The 27,646-nt window shown below is 36.1% G+C and overlaps 1 protein-coding gene across 8 annotated transcripts in view; it reads right to left on the bottom strand.

Annotated features, from left to right (window-relative positions):
• Positions 1-27,646, bottom strand: part of osp (myosin phosphatase Rho interacting protein outspread) — a 320,351-nt gene that overhangs the window by 285,815 nt on the left and 6,890 nt on the right. For 5 of the 8 annotated variants that reach the window (XM_017637940.1, XM_017637985.1, XM_017637992.1 and 2 more), the window contains exon 2: positions 16,885-17,212. In XM_017637940.1, the coding sequence (XP_017493429.1) occupies positions 16,885-17,007 (123 nt within the window). In that variant the 5' untranslated portion in view covers positions 17,008-17,212. Of the gene's footprint in view, positions 1-16,884; positions 17,293-27,646 lie in introns of all 8 variants that reach the window. The other 3 variants (XM_017637949.1, XM_017637978.1, XM_017637972.1) reach the window with 3 other exon arrangements.

Here is a 27,646-nt window from a genome sequence, read left to right as displayed (position 1 = left end):
ACGACCCAGACACCATAAGCACTATGGACCACGCCTAACGACGCCGCCCGATTTCTTTCCCACAGGCTTTTGAGTCACAGGACGAAGACGACCCATGACGAAACTCCGGGGGTTAAGCATTGCTCCTACAACAACAACAACAAAGTCAGCAGAGTTGCTCTATTACATGACGTTGTAAAGCGCATGCAGCTCATCATCGGTCCATCGTCTCCGGCATTTCTGAGGTCGAGCTTCTCCTCCAATTTATGGCGTGCGCCTTGATGTTGTTACACAAATGGCGGGACCTACAATTCACCGCTGCTACTGAACGGCAAATGGATTTTATGAGAAGCTTTTTGATGGCAGAAGATGGTTTTCCTTTGACTACCAAGGGGCGAACGCTATTAGAAAACAACTTTTTCTAATTTTTTGTTGCTTGGACCAGAGATCGACCAGGTCCTGCGGAGTGGTAGTGCACTCCTCTAATGACTCAGCCAGAGCGGCCATCATATAGATAGTGTTTAAGGCAATATCGGCCGCTATTTTCTCGCATGATAGTCAGGTCTACCGAATCAGGTCACTGGAAATACTGGCGTCCTTCTGAATCTTCAAGGCGGATGCATAAACAACAACAGATTAAAGGTTTCGTGATCAAAACGCACAGAAATCTACCCCTCCTGGGATTCAGCTGATGATCGCCCAAGGTGGAATTATAAGAAAGCGGACGTACTTTTCTTCTTATTCTAAAGGATCTAGCTCTAACACCCTCATCAACAACGGCCTGGGGATTAAGCAAAGAATAACTCTTGGCCATAGGTGCTTTTTTGCACGCTTGGTAATTAAAAAGCTAAACCCTCGCTGGACAAACAAAAATCCTGCTCTACAAACCTCCAATCATGCGCGTCCTTTTGGCGCAGAAACCCAAAAGATGGCAAACACAGGTGAAAAGATTTTGGAGGCTTTCCGCAAAATTTGTGGCCCTACTCGCGAGGCAGCGTATACCGAAGAATATGAAGGGCGAGCCATAGAATACCATTGACATAGTGAAATTTTGCACTAGGGAAGGCTCATCGTCTGGTTTTGTAGAACCGGAACCGTTTTACGGAACCGGTTAGGTAAACTCAGATGGCAGTAAGTACTGAAAAAATGTAGTGGGCCTTAGGAAGGCTAGACTTTTTGGATATCCTTCTGCAAGGAAAGATATAAATCTATTAAATAGAGCCAACATTATGTTGCTTACTATCTTATCTAACTCTACGAGGGGAGGCTGATAGTATCTGAGGGCGTTAGGGTTAGGAATTTATTTAGGGGATACACAAGACTTTCTTAGTCTTTAACTAAAGTTAAAGCTAGAAGTTACCATATTGAGACTCATACATTTCGCTCACTGGTATATGAAATACACCACTTAGTTACAGCGTGTGAGAGGTGTAGTTCAGATACACGAGTATCTGCATCTCTCATCTGTCACTGCTGTTTTTGCTGTGGCTGCATAAGTGCGACTTAATTATGGCAAATAAGTAGCGAAGCAAAAAGCACAAACAAAGACTTGAAAAAAAGCTGACCAAAAAAAACCAATTTCTGATAAAAAGCGAAGGCAACCGCATACATGTTTACTTTGCAGGCCCAATTGTTTGCGTACAACAGCAAAATTTTTGCTACTGCAGCTGACTGACTGAAAAAATGAATTGTATGCCAACTGCTCTAAAGGTGTAAGATATGTAAAAGTTGGACGGCGAGTCAGGTAGCTCTGGGTATTAAAAAAAACCGTGTGTACTTGATTTATTATTTAATTTATTTTTATTTTAGTATGCATAATTATAACTACTTTAGTTGAAATATAGAAAACATTGCGATTAATTTTGCCAATGAAGTTGCACGCATACATACATACATACATACATATACATATATGTGTACATGTGTACTTACGTATCCATTCACATTGCATTTGTTGGTATTTTTTGTATGCCGTTGTGGTTGGCACGGGTGTAGATTATTAAAATAAAAGAAAAAGCTATACCCGTAATAGAGCCGCTCGTGGTTACGCGCATTTAATGAAAATCTTTTGTCGCTACATTACGGTCCTAACCTTCCAGCGTCATTGCTGAGTGCGCCACGCGAGACCAACATAGACACAGTGCCTGTGAATAGCCCCACTGGCCGGCTTGCTGCAGAAGTTCTGCATTAATATTGTAGAATTGCTTTGAATGTATTTTTATACACAAGAGTATATACTCAGTAATAAATAAACTTTTCACACCTAAAAGTTTATTTGTAAAAATAGTCATTAGGGTGGTCCAAAGTGTTTTTTTTCGGCCACCCCCAGGTCCTTTCCTGGCCGCCCTGTTTGAGACCACGTTTGGTAGCAAACGGGTAAAATAAAATTTTTCGTAAAATTGCTATAAAATCGCTAAAAAAATATTTCTTGATCGAATAAGAACATTTCCCTTCACATATCTTAACACAACAAATCATGATGAATAGTTAACTTTAAACTTGTACTAATTCTCTTATCTCATATACACTTAGGTGTTGTTGTTGTTGTTGTAGCAGCATACAAATTCCCCAAAGACTTTTTGGGGAGTGTTGCTGGAGTGACAGTCCTTGGCCAGATATAAATCTGCGTCGTTCCGGTTACGTAGACCCGACTGTCGTGGGAACGACACTTAGGTGTCTTTTTATGCGGTTCTTTTAATGTGGATTTGAGTTTATGCGGTTTTTCAAACCATTTTTTCGCTGTAGCGATTTTGCTTTTTTGAGAGTTGTTATTACTTTTTTCAGTGTGTAAGAGACAATGCTTCTGATAATAATTTGTCTTGTATTCTTCCATAATTAATGTTTTTATTGTGGTATTTTTGCTTTTTTTTGTTTTTGGTTAGAGTACAGATAAAATTTTATATATTTCATTAATGTTCACTTTTACATGGAATAATAAGTGTTGAAGTGAAGAAATAAATTATTTTGTTTTGCTTAAGGAAAAAAATTTTTTTTTGCGACTTTCTGAGGAACGCATATACCGCATAAAAAACCCTAAGTTTATACAAAAATATGTTATTTTACGTGTTCGTAACCACTTCACGCACGTTACGAAAAAAATAGTTATTAAAATTTTAAAGTTAAATATTTATCTTAATTTTTGGTTGTGAAGATCCCTAAGGGGAATATTTTTTATTAGATCAAAAAATATTTATTTTTAAGGATTAAAGGTCTATTCTGTGCTGGTAATAGAAAATTTGTGACCGGTAAATAAAGTTCCTGTCAATTTAGAAACACTTTTCACATGCTGTGTACTCTTGTAACCGATAAATTTTGTTACCATCTCATAAGCTGAAGCGTGAAGTATGCAATGCTAGAATTTCCACAATTCTTTATAGCTGAATTGCTGAATATTCTGACTGCATTGCCATTGTACCTAGAATCGCGGTGACCAAAACTGGTAACATTTTTGATGTGAAACTTCTTAATCGAGTTCGGAGATGGTTGCGTTAAATATTTAACACCAAGCCATAAACTCTGTATCGTTCGTTCGATTTTTAAAAATGAGGTGTCACATGAAAGGCCTTGTCCTTCGGGTGTACACCATAGCTTTAGCTCCATGAAAGGAGTTGCCACATGTTAGAAAATCGAATTCAAAATTTCTCTGCCGCAGAGGGTTGCGTTAAATATTTAACACCACGTCATAAAATCTGTATCGTTCGTTCGATTTCTAAAAATGAGGTGTCACATGAAAGGCCTTGTCCTTCGGGTGTACACCATAGCCTTAGTTCCATGAAAGGAGTTGCCACATGTTAGAAAATCGAATTCAAAATTTCTCTGCCGCAGAGGGTTGCGTTAAATATTTAACACCACGTCATAAAATCTGTATCGTTCGTTCGATTTCTAAAAATGAGGTGTCACATGAAAGGCCTTGTCCTTCTGGTTTACAACATAGCTTTAGTTCCATGAAAGGAGTTGCCACATGTTAGAAAATCGAATTCAAAATTTCTCTGCCGCAGAGGGTTGCGTAAAATATTTAACATCAAGTCATAAAATCTGTATCGTTCGTACGATTTTCAAAAATTAAGTGTCACATGAAAGGGCTTGACCTGCAGATGTGCAGTATGGTTTTAGTCTTTTAAAGGGTTGCCATATATACGAAAATCAAATTCAAATTACTTATTAAGTTAAACGAATTATCCCAATATGGGTATCAAAAGAAATGGTTTTGAATAAGTTGTATTTTCTAGCTAAATGTAGGAGGGTTGCCACCTGTCTCAAAAGTAAAATTTAGTTAAATTATACAAAAGTCTTACGCTTAAAATACTATACAGTACAGAAAGAGCTTACAGAAACACAATTAAAATATTTTTGAGGTGCCTGAAGAGGGTGGCCACCTGTTTAAAACGTTAAACTCAAATTATTGAAGCAAATCTTATTATTATAGCTCCGTTATGTTTGCGATAAATATTTAACGTCACGGTACAGGTAGCATATGACGGGTATAGAAAACGAATAGCTGCGTTTAACGCCAATTGGGCGGGAAAAGACTAATGCAAAGACAAGAATATAATCAAAAACAAATATATAGATAAGATGAATATGAAGATGAAGATGAAGATGATGATGGAGATGAAGAAGAAGATAAATGATTAAGATGAAGATAAAGATAAGTAGACTGTTATGATCTACCTGTAATTCTCGCAGGAGATCAACGTCAGCGTTTTGCTGGCTAAATCTGATGAACTGACTAAATTTTTTAAAGAAAAATTTTTACTGGAAATGGTTAATAGTAGAAATGACCCAGCCGCTCCGGCTACCGGGTTTTTCCAGAAATATTAAAAATATTGAAATAAAACGTTTCATATCTTTCTTTAGTTACCATAATCTACTAGTCAATACTGTAGATATGGATGTTTTCTCAGCCACAAATAATAATTAAAATTTTCAGTTGGTTATAAAAAAAAAATTAAAGGTCGTTAAAAAAATATGTTTTTTGTGGGTTAGAAAATATGTACATGTGTGTGTATATCGAACATTTCTTTATTTCTGGCATTTCCTCTATTAAGTTTCAATTCTTCCGCGCGTAGGGACTACACCCTCTGAGTTTTTTGTAGTAATAAAATTTTCCGGTTACAAAATCTTCGGTAACGTGCAGAATAGGCCAGTTAAAGGCATTTCTACGAAAAAATTTACATATATAAAGAAAACTTAACGGCGCGGCTAACGATTAACCGATTTCGAAATAAAAAAGAAGCGGGTGTGCTTATTTTCGATATTTTTTGGTTCCGAAGGCAGCGGAAAAATTCCAAAAAAATATATTTTCCTTTGTATTGTTCGGCTACCCTAATACACATCCATACATAGATATTATACACGAGTATGCTCACAAGTGTGCGCTTTTGACATTCCAAACTGGTGTTTGGTATTTAGCAGCCAACAAGAATGTCTAGCATGCAAACTGGATTTGTTAACATTTGCGCAAATGCGATGAAGCCAACAGTACTAGACCAAAGGCGTTCGTTCCTAACACCAGCACCACCAGAACTACCACTAACACCTTCATCACCTATCCCCATTCACATTTACCACCACTTCACCGCTTGGCAAGCAACGCTTTTCCATAAAGCGGTACTAGTGTTGTTGGCTTTTTCCGCTTTGTGCAAACTTCTAGCGTTCTTTTGCCGCAACAAAAGTGAGAACATAAATTGTTAAAGCTATTTCCTTCGCCCAACGGTCGCACCGACCGACCCGCGCTCCCTGTAAGATGTGCAACACCTCAATTGCAGTTACAATATACACATTGGCATATAGCCATGTACATATGTATGCACATTAGGGTGGTCCAAAAATGCATGTAAAAAAATATGTAAAGTCGGAACTTTTATGCTCTCACTCCCTAGGATTGTTCTATATCGAAAAATCCAACAATGCATGTAAAAAAGTAAAGTCGGAACTTTTATGCTCTCACTCCCTAGGATTGTTCTATATCGAAAAATCCAACAATGCATGTAAAAAAGTAAAGTCGGAACTTTTATGCTCTCACTCCCTAGGATTGTTCTATATCGAAAAAAGTACCACAATTTTTTTCATTTTGAAATCAAAAAATATTTAGAGGTCGCTCAAAGCGCTCAAAGTTTTCCATGTATTTTGTATGAGAAAAAAGAACTTTTGGTGGAAATGGTATGGAATTCTTGAAAATCAATATTTTTCGATCGGAAGACTCTGTTTCTCTTCAACAGATTCCCAGTAATAAAACCCAATTATTTTTTTAACAATATTTTCTTAGTAAACTATATTTTATAGGACCGCCAAAGCTCCTAGAAAATGCCAGAAAATGCAATGGGGGGATAAATAAAAAATCTTCATTTTTAAAAAATGGTTAAATAAATAATTGGATATTGTTGTTGGAAGTCTCCTGAAGAGAACCAGAGTTTTCCGATCGAATAATATTGATTTTCAAGAATTCCATAACATTTCCACGAAAAGTTCTTTTTTTTTCCATACAAAATACATCTGAAAGTTTGAGCGCTTTGAGCGACCACTAAATATTTTTTGATTTCAAAATAACAAAAATAGGGGTATACTTTTCTTCGATATAGAACAATCTTAGGGGGTGAGAGCATTAAAATTCCGACTTTACTTATTTTGGACCACCCTAATGTGTATATATATATATGTTTATCATGTTTTATGCGCGTTTGTGTTTATGTTTACTTACGCTGGGTGCATCACTTGATTGTTGCTTCTGTTGTTGTTGTTGTTGTTGAATCATTGGTGCGGTTTCGCGTTTGGGTTCAATGCGCAGCATTGATTGCTGCAACTAATTGTTGTTATATGTATTGCAATTGCCGTGGCAGAAGTGGAATTACTCGTATGTACTCGTAAAGTATTGTAAACTTATGAAGCTTCCACTATATTTCATTAATTTCTCATTTTCTTTCCTAAGTTTGCTGTTTTGTGTTTATATTACTCCTTCCTAGGAAAAATAACTGTTGATGAGATCAATGACTTTATCCGGCACTTTCCGAAATGTTTTACGAGATAATCAGTTTATTACAGGAAAGAAAAGTTGAATAGAAGAAGCCTTAAAATAGAATGCAGCTTTAACAAAATCTAATTAACGAAAATTGGAAAACTCAGTGTAGCTTAAAATTACAAATACTCGAAAAGACTCATAAAACAAGAATAAACAGATTTCATCTTTTGTGTTAGTCTACTTATAGGAACGCCTCGGCAATGGACTCCCTATCAATGTAGTAAGACGGAAAGCTTCGTCAAAAGTGGAAAGGCCTCCTTAGTCACGTTATGTATGTGGGCGGCTAGATTTAGCGTTGCGATAGCAAACAGCCAGAGAAATTTTGAGTTAGCCGTCAGCCGATTTTTTAGCCGTTTCGCAATAAAAAATTAGCCGTTTTTAGCCGATTTCGGTGTAGGCCTTATTTTCTTAAAATTCAAATACATAAATTTAAATTTTTACAAATTTAGCGACACAAAATCTATTATAAATCGGAGAAAATTTTAATGTCGGACTATATTATATAAAATTGAAAAACTTTTTTTTTCTAATTTGTTTTTGTTATTTTATGGCCTTATAACAATTATATTCAAAAATTTTTATTCAGCTTGAGACCGTTTTTACAGAATAATTATTGTTGCTTTTCCACAATAAGTTTTTCATTAAAAACGGCCTGAAGCTCAATAAAAATTGTTGAATATAATTGTTTTCTAATGCACAAAAGTCTTAAAATACTGGCTCCATACCACGTTCGAGTACTCTACCATGAGCACTTCCAGAGATATGCAGTATGAAAAAATCGGTTTGTATGAGAGGTGTCACGCTTCCTGCACCTAGCGGTATGAAATATACTTTACATCCGATTCTCATACCTACCATATATACACAAAAAATTTCATAAAGATCGGTCGATCCGTTTAGGAGGAGTTCGACCACAAACACCGATAAACTAAGAAAAAATAGCCAAAAATTTCTAAAATGTCGCGTCCCACTTTATATTTGGGTCACGGTCTTTTATCCAAAGAACGACGTAGCGGGCAATTTCTTCATACAATTTTTGTTATGAGTATCTTAAATTTAAGTGTGAAGTTTTATTCGCAACATTATTCCCAACTTAACGAAATAAGGCCAAACTATCTCGGAAGACAATACTTGTGAGTAATTGTATCAGCAGAGAGTGAGCAGGTCATTAAAAACGGGACCAAGCAATAGTGCAATACTTTCTACTAATATAGCCATTTTGCAGGACAATAAGTAACCTAGTGCAAATGTTACAATATAAGAAAGATGTAACGACAGAATCCTTTATTATGCAAAAATAATTTGTAATGAGTTTACCAGTCTCTGTTTTTTTTTATTTGTTTAATAAATTTACTAAAATTTCTATTTGTGATTCATTTAAATAAAATATGTGAATTTGAGTTGAAACAGTTTAGCCGTTTTTAGCCGTTTTTTTTTGGTCAATGTAGCCAGTCATCCCAAAATGTTCTGGCAACACTGGTATGTGTGTACGAGTATACTAACTAGATGAGGTTTCAGACAGACAAGACAGGACTAAACATATTTTCTTTTTCAACCATTAGAAACTTCCGATAATTATATAACATATACATTGAGCCCAAATGCGTCATTTGGACAAGAAATATGAAATGCGAAGCCAAATCACGAATTTCTCCATACAAATTCGCATTGACAAAATCACGCATTTGAACGCATTTATACAAAACCACGAAGCAAATACGTTCCCTTTGCCGTACTATTTTATTGAACTCACTCAAAAATAAAAGCTCCACAAAAGCTTGGATAGTGGGGAGGCCCCCAGTGTGATGGAAAGACCAGGTGGAGATGGGCTTGGCTTCACTTGGCATTTCCAATGGGCGTCAGTGGGCCCAGAAGAGAAACGACTGGTGTGCTTTGTTGAACTCGGTCTAAACCGTTTAGGCGCCAAATAAGAAGAAGAGGACCTCTAATAGGCACTTAGACAAAAAGGCGGATCTCGAAAATAATATTACGACCATATGCGAGAGTATTCCAAAAACACTTCTACAAAATTAAGTGGCATCCATGTCAATGACATGGCATGTAGTTGTGACGTTTAAAGGGTTCTAAGTTTGCATAGCTCCAAAGGGGTATGGACTTGTTTGTCTGTTTTAAAGAAACAAACATTTGTTTTTGAAAATGGTATTTTTTTTTATTTTTGGTCACCCAAAAAGCAGGCCTTCAGCTTAAATATTTAATTTGAGAATTTACTATGGTAAGAACTTTAAAGGCAACAATTTTTTTCCTACAGAGTGTACTCTGTGTTAAGCACCACACTGGAAACATGCAGTTTTTGGAGCAAACTTGGTTTCTATAAAAATATAGACTGATGAGTGCTATAGCCAAATAGTTTCTCAGTTCGACTGCAATGAATAAGTTGGAAGCAGAATTTCGATGTTTTGCTATCGATATGAGAGCGATTATTCTAATAGCGTTTTCTTTTCTCGAAAAAAGGCTGCACTTATTCTGCCTTGTGTTAGCGCTGTAAAATTTTCATATTCTTTTCTGAGCTCTTTCAGACGCGTCGTGTTCTTTTCTCAGCAACGGAAAGCAAGAGTTCGCTTATAAAGGGGAAGAACATTTATTGAGAAAAGATAATGACTGACTGATATGTATATAAAAAAGAAGATGGCAAAACGTGATAATACCTGCAAATTCGTAAGCTAAAGGACCTAAATATACATTTATTTTAAAAGCTCAATATAGTTGCATAGCTATATTTGGAGATCGCTTTTAGTGGTCACAGATATTGTTCCAAAAAAATATAATACACAGATTTTCTTGTATAAGAATCAGCTAAGTATCAAGTTCCAGCAAATAAATCTCGTTTTACATCCTCATAAATATTAACTAGTATGTACATAGCTGAGCTGAAATATTCAACATTTCTGTTCGCTATTTAGCGCTTGTCATCGATTCGCTAGAAATATTTAGTTTTGACAAGTTTGCTTCATACATATTTGTGCTTACCACCTGGCAGCTTAATTACTCACTTTTTATGTGTATAATTTAACGAAGGTAAATTTTTAGGTAAAATTGTATTGTTTTTAGCTTTTAAAATTGTTGCTTAACTATTTTTGTACATACATAAATATTTTTGTTTGTCGCACTTATGTATTTGTATAGTGATTGATCTATTGTAATTTCTTAAAAGCTTTTATTGCTTTGGTTGAAATGCCTTCAGGAAAGACCGACATAGGTACATACATGCATATATCCCGCATGTACTACATAGCCACTCGTACCGTGAGTATGTAGAAATATACGTACCTAAATATGTAAGTACGTAAATATGTATTTCTATAAACACGCGTAAAGTTTTTGTAGCAGATCAGCTACCAAGAATAGCAAACCGAAAGCCAAACATCTGGGAACAATTAAATTATTTGAAAATGATTTTTTACATACAACTTTTTGAACTCAGGCACGAGCTCTTATGGGTATCATGGCTGGAAATAATATAAAAACGTTTGGACATATTCAGCGTACATTTGTCGTAAACTCTCAATGAGGAAGAACCTATACTGTACTATATACTGTACATGTATGTCAATCAGGCTCAGGGAATGCGGATCACAACGTCGCATCAGCTCAGTCAGTAAGTTGTAAGTGAGTTGACAGCGTTTCTTTAAAGTATGCATTCTTCTTCTTCCTATTTAGCGCTTTAACCGCCTAAGCGATTTTTGCCGAGTTCAACAAAGCACGCCACTCGTTCCACTTCTGTGCCAACTGACGCCAATCGGAAATGCCACGTGAAGCCAAGTCCTTCTCCACCTGGTCTTTCTATCGCAGTGAGGGCCTCCCTCTTCGGGTTCTCAGTTGAATACTTTAAAATCTGGAGCGTCGGTGTGCATTTGAACGGCACGGCCAAGCCAGCGGAGCCGCTGTATTTTATTCGCTGCATTATGTCCATGTCGTTAAAAAGCTCGTACAGCTCGTCTGCGGAACTCGCCGTCGCCAACGCGTAAAGACCAGTAAATCTTTCGCAAAATATTTCTCTCGAACACTCCAAGAGCCGCCTCATCGAATGCCGACATTTTCGATGCATCTGCGCCATATACCAGCACGGGCATGATAAGTGACTTATGGAGTGTGGTTTTCGTACGTCGAGAGAGGACTTTACTCCTGAATTGAATATTCTGTCCAAAGTAGCACTTGTTGGCAAGAGTGATTTTGTTTTGGATTTCCATGCTGACATTATTATCCGTGTTAATGCTGGTTCCTAAGTAAACTAAATTCTCCACTTTCTCGAAATTATAAAGTAAGCTTTCGCTTTTCTGAATTTGTGGAAGGGAAGGTGTATCTGGCTCTCGCATTCGATCTTCTGCTAACATTAATGGTGTGCGATTTAGCGTTATCACACCAATAGAGCAACCTAGAATTTTATGCACATTTTTTATGAAAAGCTTTTTCATGGCAAATGTGCAATTAGTGATTTGCCACTTCCCGCCGAAGATGGACTACTGGCAGAAAACGGTTGCCTATAAATTTTTATTGTTGCACGGATTCGAAATCGAACCCAGACAATATCAATTCCCAGCTTTTCTTTTATTGTGGGAAAAACTGAAGCGCACCGTCAACGAACTAGTTGCGGCTTATCAGTGTGGCTTTAGACCTGGAAAATCCACTATAGATCAAGTATTTACAATACGCCAAATCCTGGGAAAAACTCGCAAGAATAGGGTCGACACGCATCATCTATTTGTCGATTTCAAAGCCGCTCTTGATAGCACGAAATAGGTTGTCTTAATGCCGCGATGTCCGAACTTTGTATCCCCGCGAAACTAATACGGTGTTGAGCAATACCACCAGCTCCGTCAGAATTGGGAAATACCTCTACGAACCGTTTGATACAAAACGAAGTTTCGGACAAGGTGACTTCCCTTCATGTGATTTCTTTAATCTCATGTTTGAGAAGATAATACGAGCCCAAGAACTGAACCGCTCAGGCACAATACTTAACAAGAGCGTATAATTGCTGGCGTATGTCGACGACATCGACATTATCGGTAAAAACAAAGGCTCCGTCTATTCTGCCTTCTCAGAATTAGATAGAGAAGCAAACGAATGGGTCCGGTAGTGAACGAGGACAAAAAGAAGTATCTCCTTCCATCAGATAAACAGCATAAGCGTCTTGACACCTACGCAGTGTTGCCACCTTGTGAGTAATTCCTTAAAACGTGAGGAATTTCGGGTGCGCTTGAATATAATTTTAGGATTTTTATTTTGAGGAATTCGCTTTAGATATATTTGCAGACAACAAACGCAGCCATGTTTTACACAAGAGAGTTATTAAATCTCTCTGCAAATTTTTGAACAAAAAGCTTTCCGAAGTTTTATAAGGAGCGAAATGCACAACACAAGTTGCTAGTCAAACATTCTTCAAACCTAGTTTTCCCATTTCGCCATACACCATGCAAACATGACTCGTTCAAGCAAAGAGTTTTAGTTTTCTTCCGGTTCACAATGTAAAAGGGCTTGGTTTTCTTGGATTTTTCTCTTTCGCGTTCTCATTCCGTTGCGAATGAGGCGATTTTATCATACACAACGTTAGCGGTTTGATCGAACGTCAACATGGCGGCCGGAAAATCAAACAATTTTGATTTTTGTTCACATTTTCCTCAAACGGCTTGTCAAACCTTCAAACACCCCCATAGACAACATAAATACCTTTAAGGAAAGGGATATTTCGCTTGGTTTGTCTAGCTACTTGTAAGGTGTTTTTCGCTCTTAAGCCTATCTGCATTTGCTGCTAAATATTCAAAATGTTATCGATAATTTTTTTATTCCATCGTTATGTTTTCAACTTATCATAAACTTGCAAAATCTCGGTAACGAATGGAGAGAACACGCATTGTTCGATCATAAGTATATTCATATTGATTCCTCATTAGGTCCAGAAAATTATAGGAAACGTTTTTTTTTTTAAGATTCTCCAGGCTCATATAAGTTTCCCAATTAAAAAAGGGTATATCTTTATTACTAAGACAGCCCTTTTCTAATGCTTCAGTTGAACGTACATTTACAAGTTTAAAAAGGTGTAGGACTGACTTGAGGACAAGATTGTGCAGTGATATATTTGCAGCAATATTATTACAAACCAAGGCATAAAAAATAACGTTGATACTTTGTTTGAACCGCAAGAAAACATGTACCAATTGAATTGGAGAATGTACAGCGTGGCGACGAATAACTGTTAGCCAGGTTTTTTTGAGAAATAGAAGAGTCCTTTATAGATTTTGCGAAAAAAGTATTATTGTTAATTTTCCACAGATTTTACTTTAGTTGTATTAATTAGTTTTTAAATTTTAATCCTTATTTACATTTGCCAGCAGTGTAAACTTTGAGAGAAAAGTTCATTTGGCAATATTTTAAAAACAAAAACAAATATAATACCTTCAGAGGGTAATAATAAATAACAAAAATCACTTATATGATAGTGATGTACAAACAACTTTCTTTAAAAATACGCATACTTTTTAAAAATATTTGTTTCAACACATTTAGCAATTGGACTGCGCTATTATAACTCATATTTATTGATTTACCAAACAATCCGCTTTTAAGAGCTCGGCGCTAAAAATTAAATAAAAACCTATAATAAGGTGGGATCAGCTATTTCCACAATTTCTTCAAAATCACCTATAGTGTATGAATCATTTACATTTCTGTTGTTGTTATATATTGAGCTATTCAAACTTGATAACATACTGTTTGATATTGGAAACGTTTTGCAGCAGAAACTATTAACCTTCATAAAACACTTTATTCGAACTATTGAATTAAGGCTTTCCAACCTCATCCTATTTCGAATCTTAGTTTTTGTTGAATTCATTGCGGAAAAAAGCGCTAAATAAAGCATGTGAGTGCGGCAAGGATAATAATATGAATTTACTTATATTTCCAAACATTCTATTATCCAAATCTCCTCAGAATTGTTCCATGGGAAAGTTAAAAGATTTAAATATCCAGGTTCCGCTGCTTTTCTTTCCTTCAAAGTCAAATAGTGAATTGGCAGGTCCCTGAAACTCACCCTCCTGTAATTCACATACTTTTCTGGTGACAAAATCAAAGCTTTCTTAAACGTATTTAATTGACTAGGTAATCGTTTCAAAAGTTCTTCAATTAGGGTGATTAAACATTTTTGACAGTCTTTTAATATGCTTCTTAAGTCAAGTTTATCATGCAGTTCATTAGCCTCTTCTGTAAAATTATCGTGGAAAACTAAGTTTTGTATATTTTTATAATTGGAAGAAATTTATTTCAAGGGAAAAAATCGCCAAATTGGCCCGAAATCGCCAAACCTGGACACTCTGATACGAGTGTGAGACAGTACATACACGCATATATTCACTTGTCCATAAGTACGCAATAAACACTGGGCTTAGTTAACAATTCGAAAATGATTGGAGAAGAAATCAAAATCGGCCATTCTCCAGCAAATCGGAACCTTTGTCATCCAATGAATTTTTCCTTCGTTATGAATCGAATTGAATTTTGAATCACTCACTTTTGATTATTATATCTTATATTTCTGTCGTTACTACGGTTTTAATTCTTTTTCGGACCCATTTCGAGTGTATTTCCAATATACATGCTATGAACGTTTGAAAACTAAGGTTGGTTATGAGTTTATTCTCGGTTTGATATGCATATTGGATATCGAAGATCATTTTCGAACGGTCGCCAAAATGTTTATAGGGTATGTATTTATGTAAGATGCTATCAGCAATTAAATCGATGTAATGCTAGAAGCATTTCCATGACATAATGCCAGATAAATTGTAAACAAAGCTACTGTTCTGTAAAAAAAAGCTAGTAAGTAAGTTATTACACTACAAAGAAAACGAAAAATAACCGAAAACTTTAGATTGATAAACCTGCATACATAGACAATGTAATCCAAAAGGTTGATTTTGAAATGCAATATCTACGGAAAGCCTGTCAAAAAAAATAAAAAGTGGTAAAGAAAAATTTTATTAGAATAACAAAGCGACACAATTTCAACTAATTATTTATGCTGCGCCAGCAAGGCATGTCTAGCGGGCTTAACCGAACACGCCACCGCACTGTGGGCTGGCGGAAGATAAAAGTGGCCATAATTCCAATTTTCATTAAAACAATATGAATTTCGTAATTTATGGATTTTCGGGGTTATTGATTAGGAATCTGAAGTGAAATTTAAATAAAAATATGTGGAGTTGTTTCCTGCCATGTAGGTAATACATATACCTTGAGCATCGGACTATAAATGGGGGGATTTTCAAATATATCGATTCCTCCGACACCTAACGTATTGATTAATCTTTCATATTGCCTTATCTTCGGGTTTTGAGCTGAATCAAATCTCTAGCTCAACGGGAAGTTGGCTACACATTGATTGCAAGACTTTACCCAGGCAAACATAAATACATATAGAGCAAGTTAAATAAAAGCTTGCTATATGAATATAAGCAACAGCGCGCCGGTATTTTTATCTCAAGTTATTATACGGTATGGTAATTTTTTATTGCGTCGAGACACGGGGAGACATTAAACGCACGTAGGTAATTTACTAAAAATATAAAACTTTTTTGAATTCTATGCGTTAAAATGTACGTAAATCATGTACGACTGAAATTTCTGATTTGGTCTTTTTTATAACGATTAATGTACAAATATTTAAAGCAAATAAAAAGCATTATGATAAAATTTTAAGAACTAACATGTAGTATACACTTTTGTACAGTCAAATTTGTGTATCCATTCCTTAAGGCTTTCATATATATGACTCTTAAATATTCTATGTTACACAAATAGTAGTAATACATATGACCCTTATTACGTGTTACACAGGTGTGCAAAGATATCTGTATTAAAAAAAAAAAACAAGTCTCCAGACTTCCACAAACTTATTCGTTTTGGTCACATTGATCCTCTGCCAGCCCACTGTGCAGCGGTGCGTCTTTTGTGTTTATTTTTGAATTACAAGCCTATGGAGACTCTTTGTTTTCCTCATTGGATTTGTTATTATAACTAAGTTTTTTCTCATCGACTTTTTGTGGCATATGGCATGTGGTTCACATATGTATATACATATTTATGTGTACACAAATGCATGTATGTAAAGTAGAAATTTCTATTTTTAAACTAAGAGCAACGCGGATCCTACTACCTACTTATGTCAAGCATGCCGGGTGCCAAAAGTCAAAGAATTTATGCAGATAGTTTGTACATACACATGTATGTAAATTAGCGTGGTCCAAAAAGGCGGAATTTTTATGCTCTCACCCCCTAGGATTGTTCTATACCCCTATATGTACTCCTATTGTTTCGTTTAGAAATCCAAACATATTTAGAGGTCGCTCAAAGTTTTCCGTTTATTTTATATGGGGAAAAACCACTTTTCGTAGAAATGGTATAGAATTCTTGAAAATCGATATTTTTCGACAGGAATGCTCTGATTCTCTTCAGGAGATTTCAAAAAATACTACCCAATTGTTTATTTAAAATTTGTTTAATACTGATGATTTTTGTTGGGTCCCCAATTGCATTTTTTAGGGGTTTTGGGGGAACCATAAAAATTGTTAATATTAATAAACTTTTAAATAAACAATTGGTTATTTTTTGTGGAAGTCTCCTGAGGATTCAAGGATTCTATACCATTTGTACGAAAAATTATTATTTTTTGCCATATAAAATACATAGGAAACTTTGAGCGCTTTGAGCCACCTCTAAAAATTTTTTGATTGACCTAAAGCTTTGTATACATAGTTTAGTCTTTGGGCTATTCACACATTTCTAGGGGGTGAGACCGACAATCCGAGCTCTTTTCGAAATAAGGGCCACCCTAATATATATATGTTCACATATCAGTGCATCTGACTTACCCGATTGCATTCCAAGGCGGCAGCACTATGCTCCTCACGTTGACGAAAGCAATGGCTGCATTTGCTTTTGTTGAAGATATTTGGTGAAAATTTACGACAATCCGAGGTGCGTGTTGTCGACATTTTTGCGGCGTTTTGTTTTTGTTGTTTTTGCTATTTTTGGTGATGATTGTTTTGTTGTTTCAGTTTAGTTTTTTTTTACTGTATGGCATACATTAGTTATGTGCGTATGCAATGTAGGAATTGATTATAGTCCTTGTAATTTATTTTCACTTACGTTTTTGTTGTTGTTGTTGTTTATTACCATAGTTGTAATCGTAATTATCTGCTGTAATAGATATTAGGAGTTGAATCTTGTTGTTATTGATTTTCAATTCATTGGCAATGTTGTTGCTATTTAACTGGCTACTAGAAATTAAATATGTACATATGTATGTAAATAAAAAAATTTATTCAAAAGCTGTTAAAAATGTTTATATCGGGGGCTTATGTATATTCAATACGACCTATCTGCAGTTTTCACAAAAACTACTTTATCATGTTCGAACCCATCTGAGACTTAACTGTCATCGCTGATTGCAATTTTAGCTTTAAAATTCGTTAGTTAATTTTATGTACAAGGTAAGTACAGTTAAGTCTAAGATGGATTTTTATATAGGAGTACCACTTTTGTGAAAACTGCAGATTGGTCATATTGAATATACATAAGCCCTCGATATGTAAAATATTTATAAATGCACTTGATTTTAGAAGCTGTTGTTATTGTTGCTGCTTTTAAACAGCCTATTCTTGATTCCGTTTGAGTTTGTCAATTACCCAAAAGATTTATATTGGGCACGTTCAGAAGGCGGAACATCTCAGTTACTGTTGCGATTGCACCTTCTGAACACGTGGCTTCGTACATCTGATCAACTGAACAGTTGCGTGGTAGATGATCGTAATATTTTTCTGAACATTTGAGGCAACATGTTGGTGTGTACCGTTGAGAGTTGAATTTCACAGCTGATGTATCAATCCGCTCAGAAGGCGCATAACGATTACTGATTTTTTTTTAGCAACGGTTGCGCTCAACTGCTGAGCCTTCTGAACCTACCCATTGTTCACTTCTTTGACGCTTTGGATATCAGAATCAGGGTTGTCTCGTATTTTCGCATTCGCAAACGCGGAGCTTCTACATTAATTTTTACATTCGTATTCACTTTTGCATTCACAATAATTAATGCGGAGCTTTTGCGAATACGCATGTTGTGCAAGTCGTGACGCGACAAGAAATTGTGGGCACTGATTCTGAATTTTGTTCGAAATTTTAATCTCTGGAAAATAGCAATATATTTTCCATATCCACTTATTTAGAAAGTCACATAGTGGGGCAAAAATGATTGCTGTGGACAAATCTATTTTGAGAGCCCAAAAAAGGAGGAGGTTATCAGTTCGTCGAAATATATTTTTTCTTTAAATTTTTTTTATTTTTTTTTTATGTATGTTACCGCATAACTTTGGACCACCGATTCAACCGATTTCTGTAATTCTTTTTGCATCGGAATGCTAGTGTCTCAGAGGTGGTCTCATACTAATCTGGTTTAGATCCGATCATTGGATCATGAGATATATATATAAATATATATAAATTTTTTTATATGAGAATTTAAGTATTTTTATACCTTTCATGAGCATGAAATGGTATTATAACTTTGGTCCGATGTTTGTAAGTACCAGAATAAGAAGAGATAGACCCATTAAAATGTATACTTAAATGATCAGAACGTCGAGCTGAGTCGATTTAGCCATGTCCGTCTGTCCGTCTGTCCGTCTGTCTGTTTGTCTGTCTGTCCGTCTGTCTGTCCGTCTGTTTGTATGCAATCTAGTCTCTCAGTTTTCGAGATATCCGGATGAAATTTGGCAGGTGGATGTATTTTTATAATGTATTAATCATTTGTCGGAACCGGACGAATCGGACCACTGTAACATATAGCTCCCATACAACTGATTGTTCAGATATGAGATATTTCGTTATAACTTCGACTTCGACTTCTAACGAATAAAGATTGGAAGGCTTTGGGTTCGTTCGAGAGAACTATTCTACGCAAGATCTACGGCCGTGTTCGCGTGGACGACGGGTATAGAAGAAGATGGAATGACGAATTATATGAGCTTTTTAACGACATGGGCATAGTTAAGTATATAAAAATACAGCGATTGTGCTGGCTTGCAGAAGGATCTGTCTGCACTCGTTATTAGCAACTGGCGCAAATTATCTCAGGAGAGAGGCAAGCTGTTTGGAGAAGCTGTTTGGCAGTGACGCCATCTTTTGATTTTCAAAAAGCTCAGGTGGTAAAAAAAATTAAAATTTGTACAAATAACTTAACTTACTTGCGTACTAGCATTTTCAACGCGAATAGAATTGAACAAGGTGGGTTTGCAACTTCAGCCTTTTATCAATCATGGTTGTATTTTAGTCCATTTAAATTTGTAGATCAGTGTTGCCAGAACTTTTTGGACGAACCGGCTAAATTGGCAAATAAAACCGGCTAAAAACGGGTAAAATGTTTCAACTAAATTTCACATGTTTTATTTAAATAAATCACGAGTAAAAAACTATTTCTTGGAGAGAAGTTACAAATTCCAGCCAGAAAAAATTTTGCCAGCACGAATTTGCAATTAGGAAAAACATATGATTGTGGCGCATGGTTGGATTTTTTGTCGACGATAATTTGAATAAACAAGATCGTTAAATTTAAAAATTTACAAACTGGAGCGATCTTAAAATGAAAAATGTAAGTTAATACTTGTTTACTTAATTAATTTAGTTAATTCCAATGATTTGAAAGGTATTCGGCAAAAAAAACTGTATTCTTAATCGGAATGCNATCTCAACCAGAGTCGATATAGTAAACCCGACAAAGAAATTGAAACGTATGTTCTCTGAAAGAATTTTAAAAACTCTATACAATTGTCTTTTGTTTGAAATGCAACCGTGGACACTAGCTGGCAAAAAAACTTGCAAATTTGCGTTCGTACAGAAAATTGCAAGTTTCTCTACATGAGAGAGAATTTGGGAGCATTTTTTCTTACTATCTGATATTTTGAGTGATAATTCTCGCTGGATTTTCGACGAACAAACCTATTGTCTTCCCTACAAGGCCTTTTCAGACTGACCGATTCTCAATATACTCAAATAGAAACCAATACACACAAAAAACGCTGTAAAAATTTCCCCTAAATTTTAAGGCAGTAAAACAACGACCTTAAGTTAACATCAACCGAGGCCATACGTTGACAAGGGATGCAAAATCACAGTTACACAAAAGATTAGGATTCCCAGAGGATTCCCAGAGAGTTTTGCTTTACATATAAATTTGTGCTCTTTTATTTTCATTTTGATTCACTTCAGTGTTGGTTCCTTTAATTCAAGTTGGCATTCGGTTTTTGGAATTTAAATAAATTCTCAGCAAAAAGTTTGTTTAAAAAAATACATATGTATGTGTACATANAGCGGAGGGACCTACAGTTTTACGCCGACTCCGAACGGCGATTGTATTTTTATGAGAAGCTGTTTTTCATGGCAGAAATACACTCGGAGGTTTGCCATTGCCTGCCGAGGGACGACCGCTGTTAAGAAAAAACCTTTTTTCTATATTTTTGCGATGTTGCTTTGACCAGGGTTTGAACCCAGGTGCTGCGGAGTGGAAGCGCGCTCTGCTTACCACTACACCACAGCGGCCGACTATGTGTACATAGTGCTTGAAAATATCAATTTTTTCCTTACCTTAAACCTTTCGGAGTGGGCAAAAATGATGTTTTGTAATTTAGGCAGAATTGACTATCGGGGAACACAATATCTACATGTAATATTTATTCTGTTTGTTGGCACTATATCCAAACACAAACGCATCTTAAGTGTCTTAACAGTGAAACAATTTCTCATTTTCTAAGTTTGCGAATAAAACTTCACACTTAAAATTAAGACATTTATAACAAACATTTTATGAAGGAAATCCCTTCTTCGTTTAAAAGAAAAATAAGCGAAATCGGCCCAATTTCATACAACCCTGCCTGACATGAAAAATCTTTCTCCACGATAAGGCTAGTGGCCATCTCTAACAGATTTTGGGTCGCCTAGTCAAAAATGGAAACATATATGTGACCTGGTCTACGAAAAGGGAGCTTACGTGCGAAAACTAGTTTTCTGTGAAAAAGCTGTTAAAAGTAAGCAACTCGTTTCGTTTACTCGTTTTTACTCTTCTTTCTCTGCATTTTTAGTACACTTCTAAGCAAGTTAGGATTTTCTGCTTTTCACCACGTGAAAAAGCATCTCATCTTCCATCCGAATCAACCAAAAAGTGAAAATTGATTTTTTGACACCTAAGCCCCCTTTCCGTACACCAGGTCACATATACATATTTGAATTTTAAGAAAACAAGGCAAATAGCAAAATCGGCTAAAAACGGCTAATTTTTTTCTGCAAAACGGCTAACAAATCGGCTTCCGGCTAAAGCGAAATTTCTCCGGCTGTTTGCTATCGCAACCGGCTAAATCTAGCCGGAAAACGGCTAAAATGGCAACACTGTTGTAGATTCTCCTAAATTCAGTGCTGCCACAGCTTAAAATATTTCAAATTATTTCAGGTTTTAACTATCTCGAAGTAATTTTAGTTCAGAAAAAAAGCACTAAAAAAGGCACTAGGTTTTAATTTTCAAAAAGCACTAAATCTAGTGCTTAAAGCACCAAGTTGGCAACTATGCTGTTTGGTCTCCGCCCAGATCGACAAAAGCTTGTAGTTCCAAATAAGAAGAAGAGGCAACGCTGCGTACAACATGAAATACTAACTGTTCTCGCGAAAAACTGCTGCCTTCGTATCACGGGTTAATAAACAGACTTCGAACAATAGGTCATACAGACGCCTACAGGTGATTGTCAAGTCTACCGCAAGCTACATAAGTTTAATTAATAGATATCCAGAGTATCAACACGGCGAAAAAATTAAAGCGTGATACGCAAATATAACATTTATAAAGGGCAGTGTCACACGATTGGTACATTTGTGCACGTTTGTACATTTCTTATATTGGCCTATTGGTACAAATGAAAAAGATTGGGACGAAATTTTTTTTGTAGTCACACGATTGGTACAATACAGCGAAATTCTATTGAAAACTTTGAACAAATTGTTTTTCGTGATTGCGATAAAGAAAAATATTTGTACATTCACGCGATTGGGGTACGATTTGCATAAAATTTTGGGCAAATGCGAAATCGTGTGACACTGGCTTAAGAAGCACTTCATTAAATTCAGCTTCATAAATGCATAGAATTCACCTCAAATGGAGTATGCACTTTTACTACATACATATATTTCCTACAGTTTCATTGGCTTCGTAGACTTTAGCATTCGACCTTCTCTTGAGACAATCAATTAAATAGCGACTTTTATCTTCAAAGTACACATTCAATGGAATTGTTTTATTAATGTTATTGGTTCAAAAAAAAAATGATTTTAATTTCTTTGGGTACAAGAGCTATTTGCCGTGGAACACTTGAAATGTGTAAACTTTTTGACGTTTCGCTTTGACAGGCGCTCGAGCACGTGACACTCATATAGTAACGCTTATAAAACGCCATTAATGTGGCAGACATAATTGAAGCATATACATACATACAAATGCTCTGGTTTACTACAACTGTGCCTAAATATGATATTCCAAGCGTTTAATTTTTTTCAAGCTTAAAAAATAAAACAAATTTTCGACTCTAATGTGTAATCGTGCGACAAGTTTGTTAATTTGGCGCGAAATCGTACGTATGTATAACTTTTTATATATGTATGTATTTACAGATCTATGTATACATACATATGTACGTACAACAAAATACAAAAACAAACATACAAAAAAATACAATACGCGTACAACAACATACATATATACATATTAGGGATGTTTCGAATGTCATATTTTTCACACATATATTTCACGAATGCGAATGCGAATTAGAATGTGCGAATGCGAATGTTAGGAATAACATTTAAAAGCTATAATCAACTTAAGTCATCGTTTTTATTTCTTAAAAATTTTGTTAATTACTAGAACATTGAACGAATGCTTAACCTAAACAGTGTTTTAATCTAGTAGTCAAAATTCAAAAGGGGCATATTATATTTCAAAAAAATTAATTTTTCCGACTCTTCTCCCATGAGGCGATTTCTTAGAGGCTCGTATATAAGGCCGCCTGCACTGAACAATTGCTCACTTGGAACGCTGGCGGGTGGAGCGCTCAAATATTTGCGGGCGCGATCTGTCAATTTGTCGTATTTTATAGCGTTTTCTTTTCTCAAAAAAAGTTCTGCCCTTTTATATGGAAACTGTTGCTTTGCGTTGCCCTGAAACCCGAGAAAATGTTGCGTTCTTTATATGAGAATGAAACAGAAAATATACTACTCCATCACAATTTATTTATAGAACTTAATAAAGCCGAATTATTCACTTGGCCTGTAAGTCTTTCCAATTTTAAAGCAAAACACTTATTTCTGATAGGGAAAATAATTGCATTTTTACAAGATTATTAAATTAAAAATCAACCATGCAACTCTCACCCTCACGTTTATTTGAGGGCAGAAAAGGCAGCACTTTCGCCGGATCAGAGTGCAACCTGCTGAGAAAAGAACACGACGCCTTGTGAAAGGGCTGAGAAAAGAACGTGAAAATGTCACAACGCTAACACAAGGCAGAATAAGTGCAGCCTTTTTTCGAGAAAAGAAAACGCTATTAGTTAAGTTTTCCACCACCGCTGATTGTTGCCGCCACTGTCTAAAATATATTATATTATACTAGGATAATCTAGTACTTTAATTGTTATCGATAAATTAAAATGACTTCTGTCACGAGTCGTAAGACGAGTTCTATAATTGCGCCAATTGATTCGCCAATTGTATTTTAGTTAGTTCGTGCATAAAGTAGCTCAAAAGCTCTCGTCATACGTCCTAGTTTTCATACGTTAAAGTATATATGATTTAAAGATATTACATTCCGCAAATTGATTTAATTTAAGTTTATATCCATAATAGGAATTTTAACATAAATACATATATGTATAATCACATGTGTTGAAACTATGCAAAATAAAACTTAAATGCACATCCAGCTGGCATACTTTTTCGTTCAAAATTCTACGAAAATCAGGGTGCTTTCGTTTCGTTAAGAAACTGTCTCAACACAGGTTATTGTCCGAGTCCGAGTGGACTCTCTGCCCATGTATGTACATATTCGCAACATTCGTATCATTTGATGCGAATGCGAATGTGTAAAATGATGCGAATCATTCGCATAACGAATGCGAATGCAAATATTCGCAACATCCTAAAAAAAACACACACATTTATGCTTAAGCGCTTCTTTCGGATTATTCATTAGAAAAATCAACATTAAAGTTAATTAAGATTAGAGTTAAACAAAGCGAAAAATGATAAGACGTTTACTTTAATTGCAAGGCAAAAGCTTTTTCATACTCGTCTTATTCTACCTTCAAAATGTGGGAGAGGCACGGCGTAGCGTGCTTTAGTTACGGCTTTTTATTGCCTTCCCGCTGCCTTACTCATAGCATTTGTATTTAACTACAAGTAAACAGATCCACCTGAGAATGGAAAACAGAAAACGGTTGTGGCTGTTTTTAACTCAAGTTTTTATTTGCTTTTTGTATTTGCCTTTTTACGAGCAAATTTTTGTTTATTTTCCACGATTTCATATTTTTTACTTAATGATTTTGGCATTTTATTTTCGGTATCTGTCGCTTGTGTGTTTTTCGTTTTATTTTCTTAACATTTTTGTAGTTAACATTGTTGTGTTTATTTAGTTTTTTTTTTTGCGGCTGTACCGTTTTTCAACTGTGCTTTCCAAGTTGGTCAGCAGGGTGACGGTATATGCTTTTTTTCAGTGTTTAATTTTATTTTTGTTTATCATTCTTAAAATACTACATACATGAAATGTTACAATAACTGTGTCACAAAACGAGACGCCGTAAAAATGATAATAATATAAGAATTCTTATGATAAAGGCACGGAAGAAAGCAAGCAATAGACCTGCTTATTTAGTGTCTAGTCTCTGTTCTTCTTTTGGCCAAACTTTTTATCAAGCTGTACCCACCCGATTCATTGAACTTTATAAGTTTATTCCTAATTGTACCTGTGTGATGGAAAAAATGGGTTTTGTCCCCTGAAAGAGAAGATGACCGTACTACTTTAGTATAAATATTTTCAAGTTTGTAAGGCGGGCTCGGTAAAACCGTTCGGACTACACGACTACAGACCTACCCTGATCCAAATCAATCGATATACCGCTTTTTATTCCAACTACAAGTTAACGACTTCAATGAAAACTAGGAGTGCCAGTTACTGTCGAAATTTGACAGGTTTTTAGTTTTTAAAAGCCTCGGAAAGGTTTTCTAACTTAACACGTAGCTAAACTTATAAGGTACAAAGTAAATTACCGTGTTGTGGAGTTATACTCTAAGTGCTCGTTCCTGCACGCGTTGTGTGTTCCGACCACCAAACCAGCTTTACCTCCAAGAATGAAAAAGAGTTTTATACGCAATATAAATTTTTCAGTCGTAGAATTTAAATATGTAATTTTGTAATATGGCTTAAGAAACTTCTATCAAAACGCGAAAGGAAAACTGTTATCGGAAATAATTACAAGCAATGTGCTTTGGCAGTGTCCAATGCGGCATCGCTTGAGTTACTTTATAAACTTCAATAAATAAGTAAACCACCTCGCAAAATAGTAGTATAATTGCTCCTTGGGGAGTGCGGGAGTATGATTGACCAAATAGTAGTAAAAAACTCCTGTAGTAGTACTTTCGGCTGCACTTGATGTTTTCACACAAAGGGGATGAACCTACAACTCTACGGCGACTTCAAACGGCGGTTGTATTTGAGTGAGAAGCTGTTTTTCACGACAGAATATACATGGAGGCTATTATGTTAGTCGGAAACTGGGCTCGCACCCAGGCCCCGCGGAATGGTGTTGAGCAGCTGCCTCAACTACCATACATATTCCTTTAACAGGTGGGCGATCAACGGCGGCCTCGCAGTAAATCCCATGAGTGGGGTTGTTTGCCTGCGGTCAACAGGGTCAAGTACTTAGGCTTGATCTTGGATAGGAAGCTGTAGTGGAAGCTTAACATTGAGGAAAGGGTAAGAAACGCGTCGGTTGCCGTGTACTGCTGTAGAAGAGTTATCGGTAAAAGGTGAGGTCTCTCGCCCAAAGTAATTCATTAGCTCTATGAAACTAGATTTAAGCCTATCTTATTTCACGGAGCACTCGTCTGGTGGAACTCACTAGAGAAGGCTACACTTGTAAAAGTGGAATTAGTGGAGCATTAGGAACCACACCTGCACTGGCGTTTGCCGTCATGTTGAACACGGCGCCTTCGAATATTTGAGGCAGAATTGTCGCAGCTCCTTCTCTACCTATATTCTATCAAGTGAGTACTGGGTAGGGCGGGTTACTCGAATAAAGGAGCGGTAAACTTCTTCACAGACGGATCCATACTTGGATACAGGGTTGGTGGAGGTGTAGTTTGTCGGAAACCAACAAAACTCTGTTCAGGCTTCCGGAATTCTGCAGTGTCTTTCTGGTGGAAACAGCTGCCATCAAGGAAGTGGTAGAATCACTGCTAAAGGGTGTGATGGCGCGCTCGAAATCATGAAAGAAATGTCTGGCCTCTATAAACCGCGTCAGAGTACTTCTTAGGTACTTCTTCTAATTTAGGTGCCGGGTCACAGTGACATCGCGGGAAACTGCATCGCTGATGATATGGCATTGGAAAGGCAGCCTTACTTCGTACTCGCGATAATGAAATTGCATACTCTACTAAATACCTAGCAAAATGGACAAAATAAAGTGATGCTTCTTTTGTAACATAAAAAAGGAAAAGAAGACGTTTCTCTGCTGCAGCAGAAGTTTTAATGGGGCACTTTAAAATATACTTTGCAGCGCAAGACACGAGTGACCCATCGTTACCCATTAAAGGCCACATTACCTCTCAAGAGCTAATGATGGGGGGTTCGGACAGGCCATTGTGCGATTGGTATTCAAGCGGTAATACAAATTTTAACTGATCCCTTTTGTATCAGCTGTCAAGTGGAATATGAAGTAGAATCATCTCCACACTTTCTTTTAGACGGACCAACCTTTGCGAGGCTAACATGGAAGCATTTTTGCTCGCACTTCTGAACTAACACTGAGTTCTCAGGGATCGAAATTAGCCGCATTCGAATTTGGTAATCGGCTCACGGCGTTTACCTAATCCAGCCTAACCTGTACTTCTTTGAGCTATGAAATAATTGGTCACATTAAGCATTCTAGTAAAATTATTAGGGAAAGTTTCAGATCTATATATCAAGTATGTAATTCACAAAGTTCATTTAGCATAGAAAAGAAACGACTGGCGTGCTTTGTTGAACTCGGCCAAAATCGCTTAGGCGGTTAGAGTGCCAAGTAAGAACAAGTTCAAAAGTTATAACAATATTCTGGTGATGCGCACGAGCGNCGCCCACATCCCATATAATGGTAATTTAGAGAAATACGAAATCTTCGATAAATCAGTAATTTATTTAAAATTGATGTTTGCGATTATTATTTAGCGAAAAAACACGTTTATGGTAAAATTTTGGAAAATGGGCGTGGCACCGCCCACTTATGACCAGGTATATATCGTCGCTGGAATATTGAAATAGTGTAACATGAAAAGTATAGTTTTGAGAAAAAC

This window comes from Rhagoletis zephyria, unplaced genomic scaffold (assembly GCF_001687245.7).
Source record: "Rhagoletis zephyria isolate East Lansing unplaced genomic scaffold, Rhagoletis_zephyria_1.1 Rzeph_scaffold_00138, whole genome shotgun sequence".
Lineage (NCBI taxonomy): Eukaryota > Metazoa > Arthropoda > Insecta > Diptera > Tephritidae > Rhagoletis > Rhagoletis zephyria.
The sequence above is the reverse complement of the archived record's forward strand: the minus strand, read 5'-3'. Positions and strand labels throughout refer to the sequence as shown.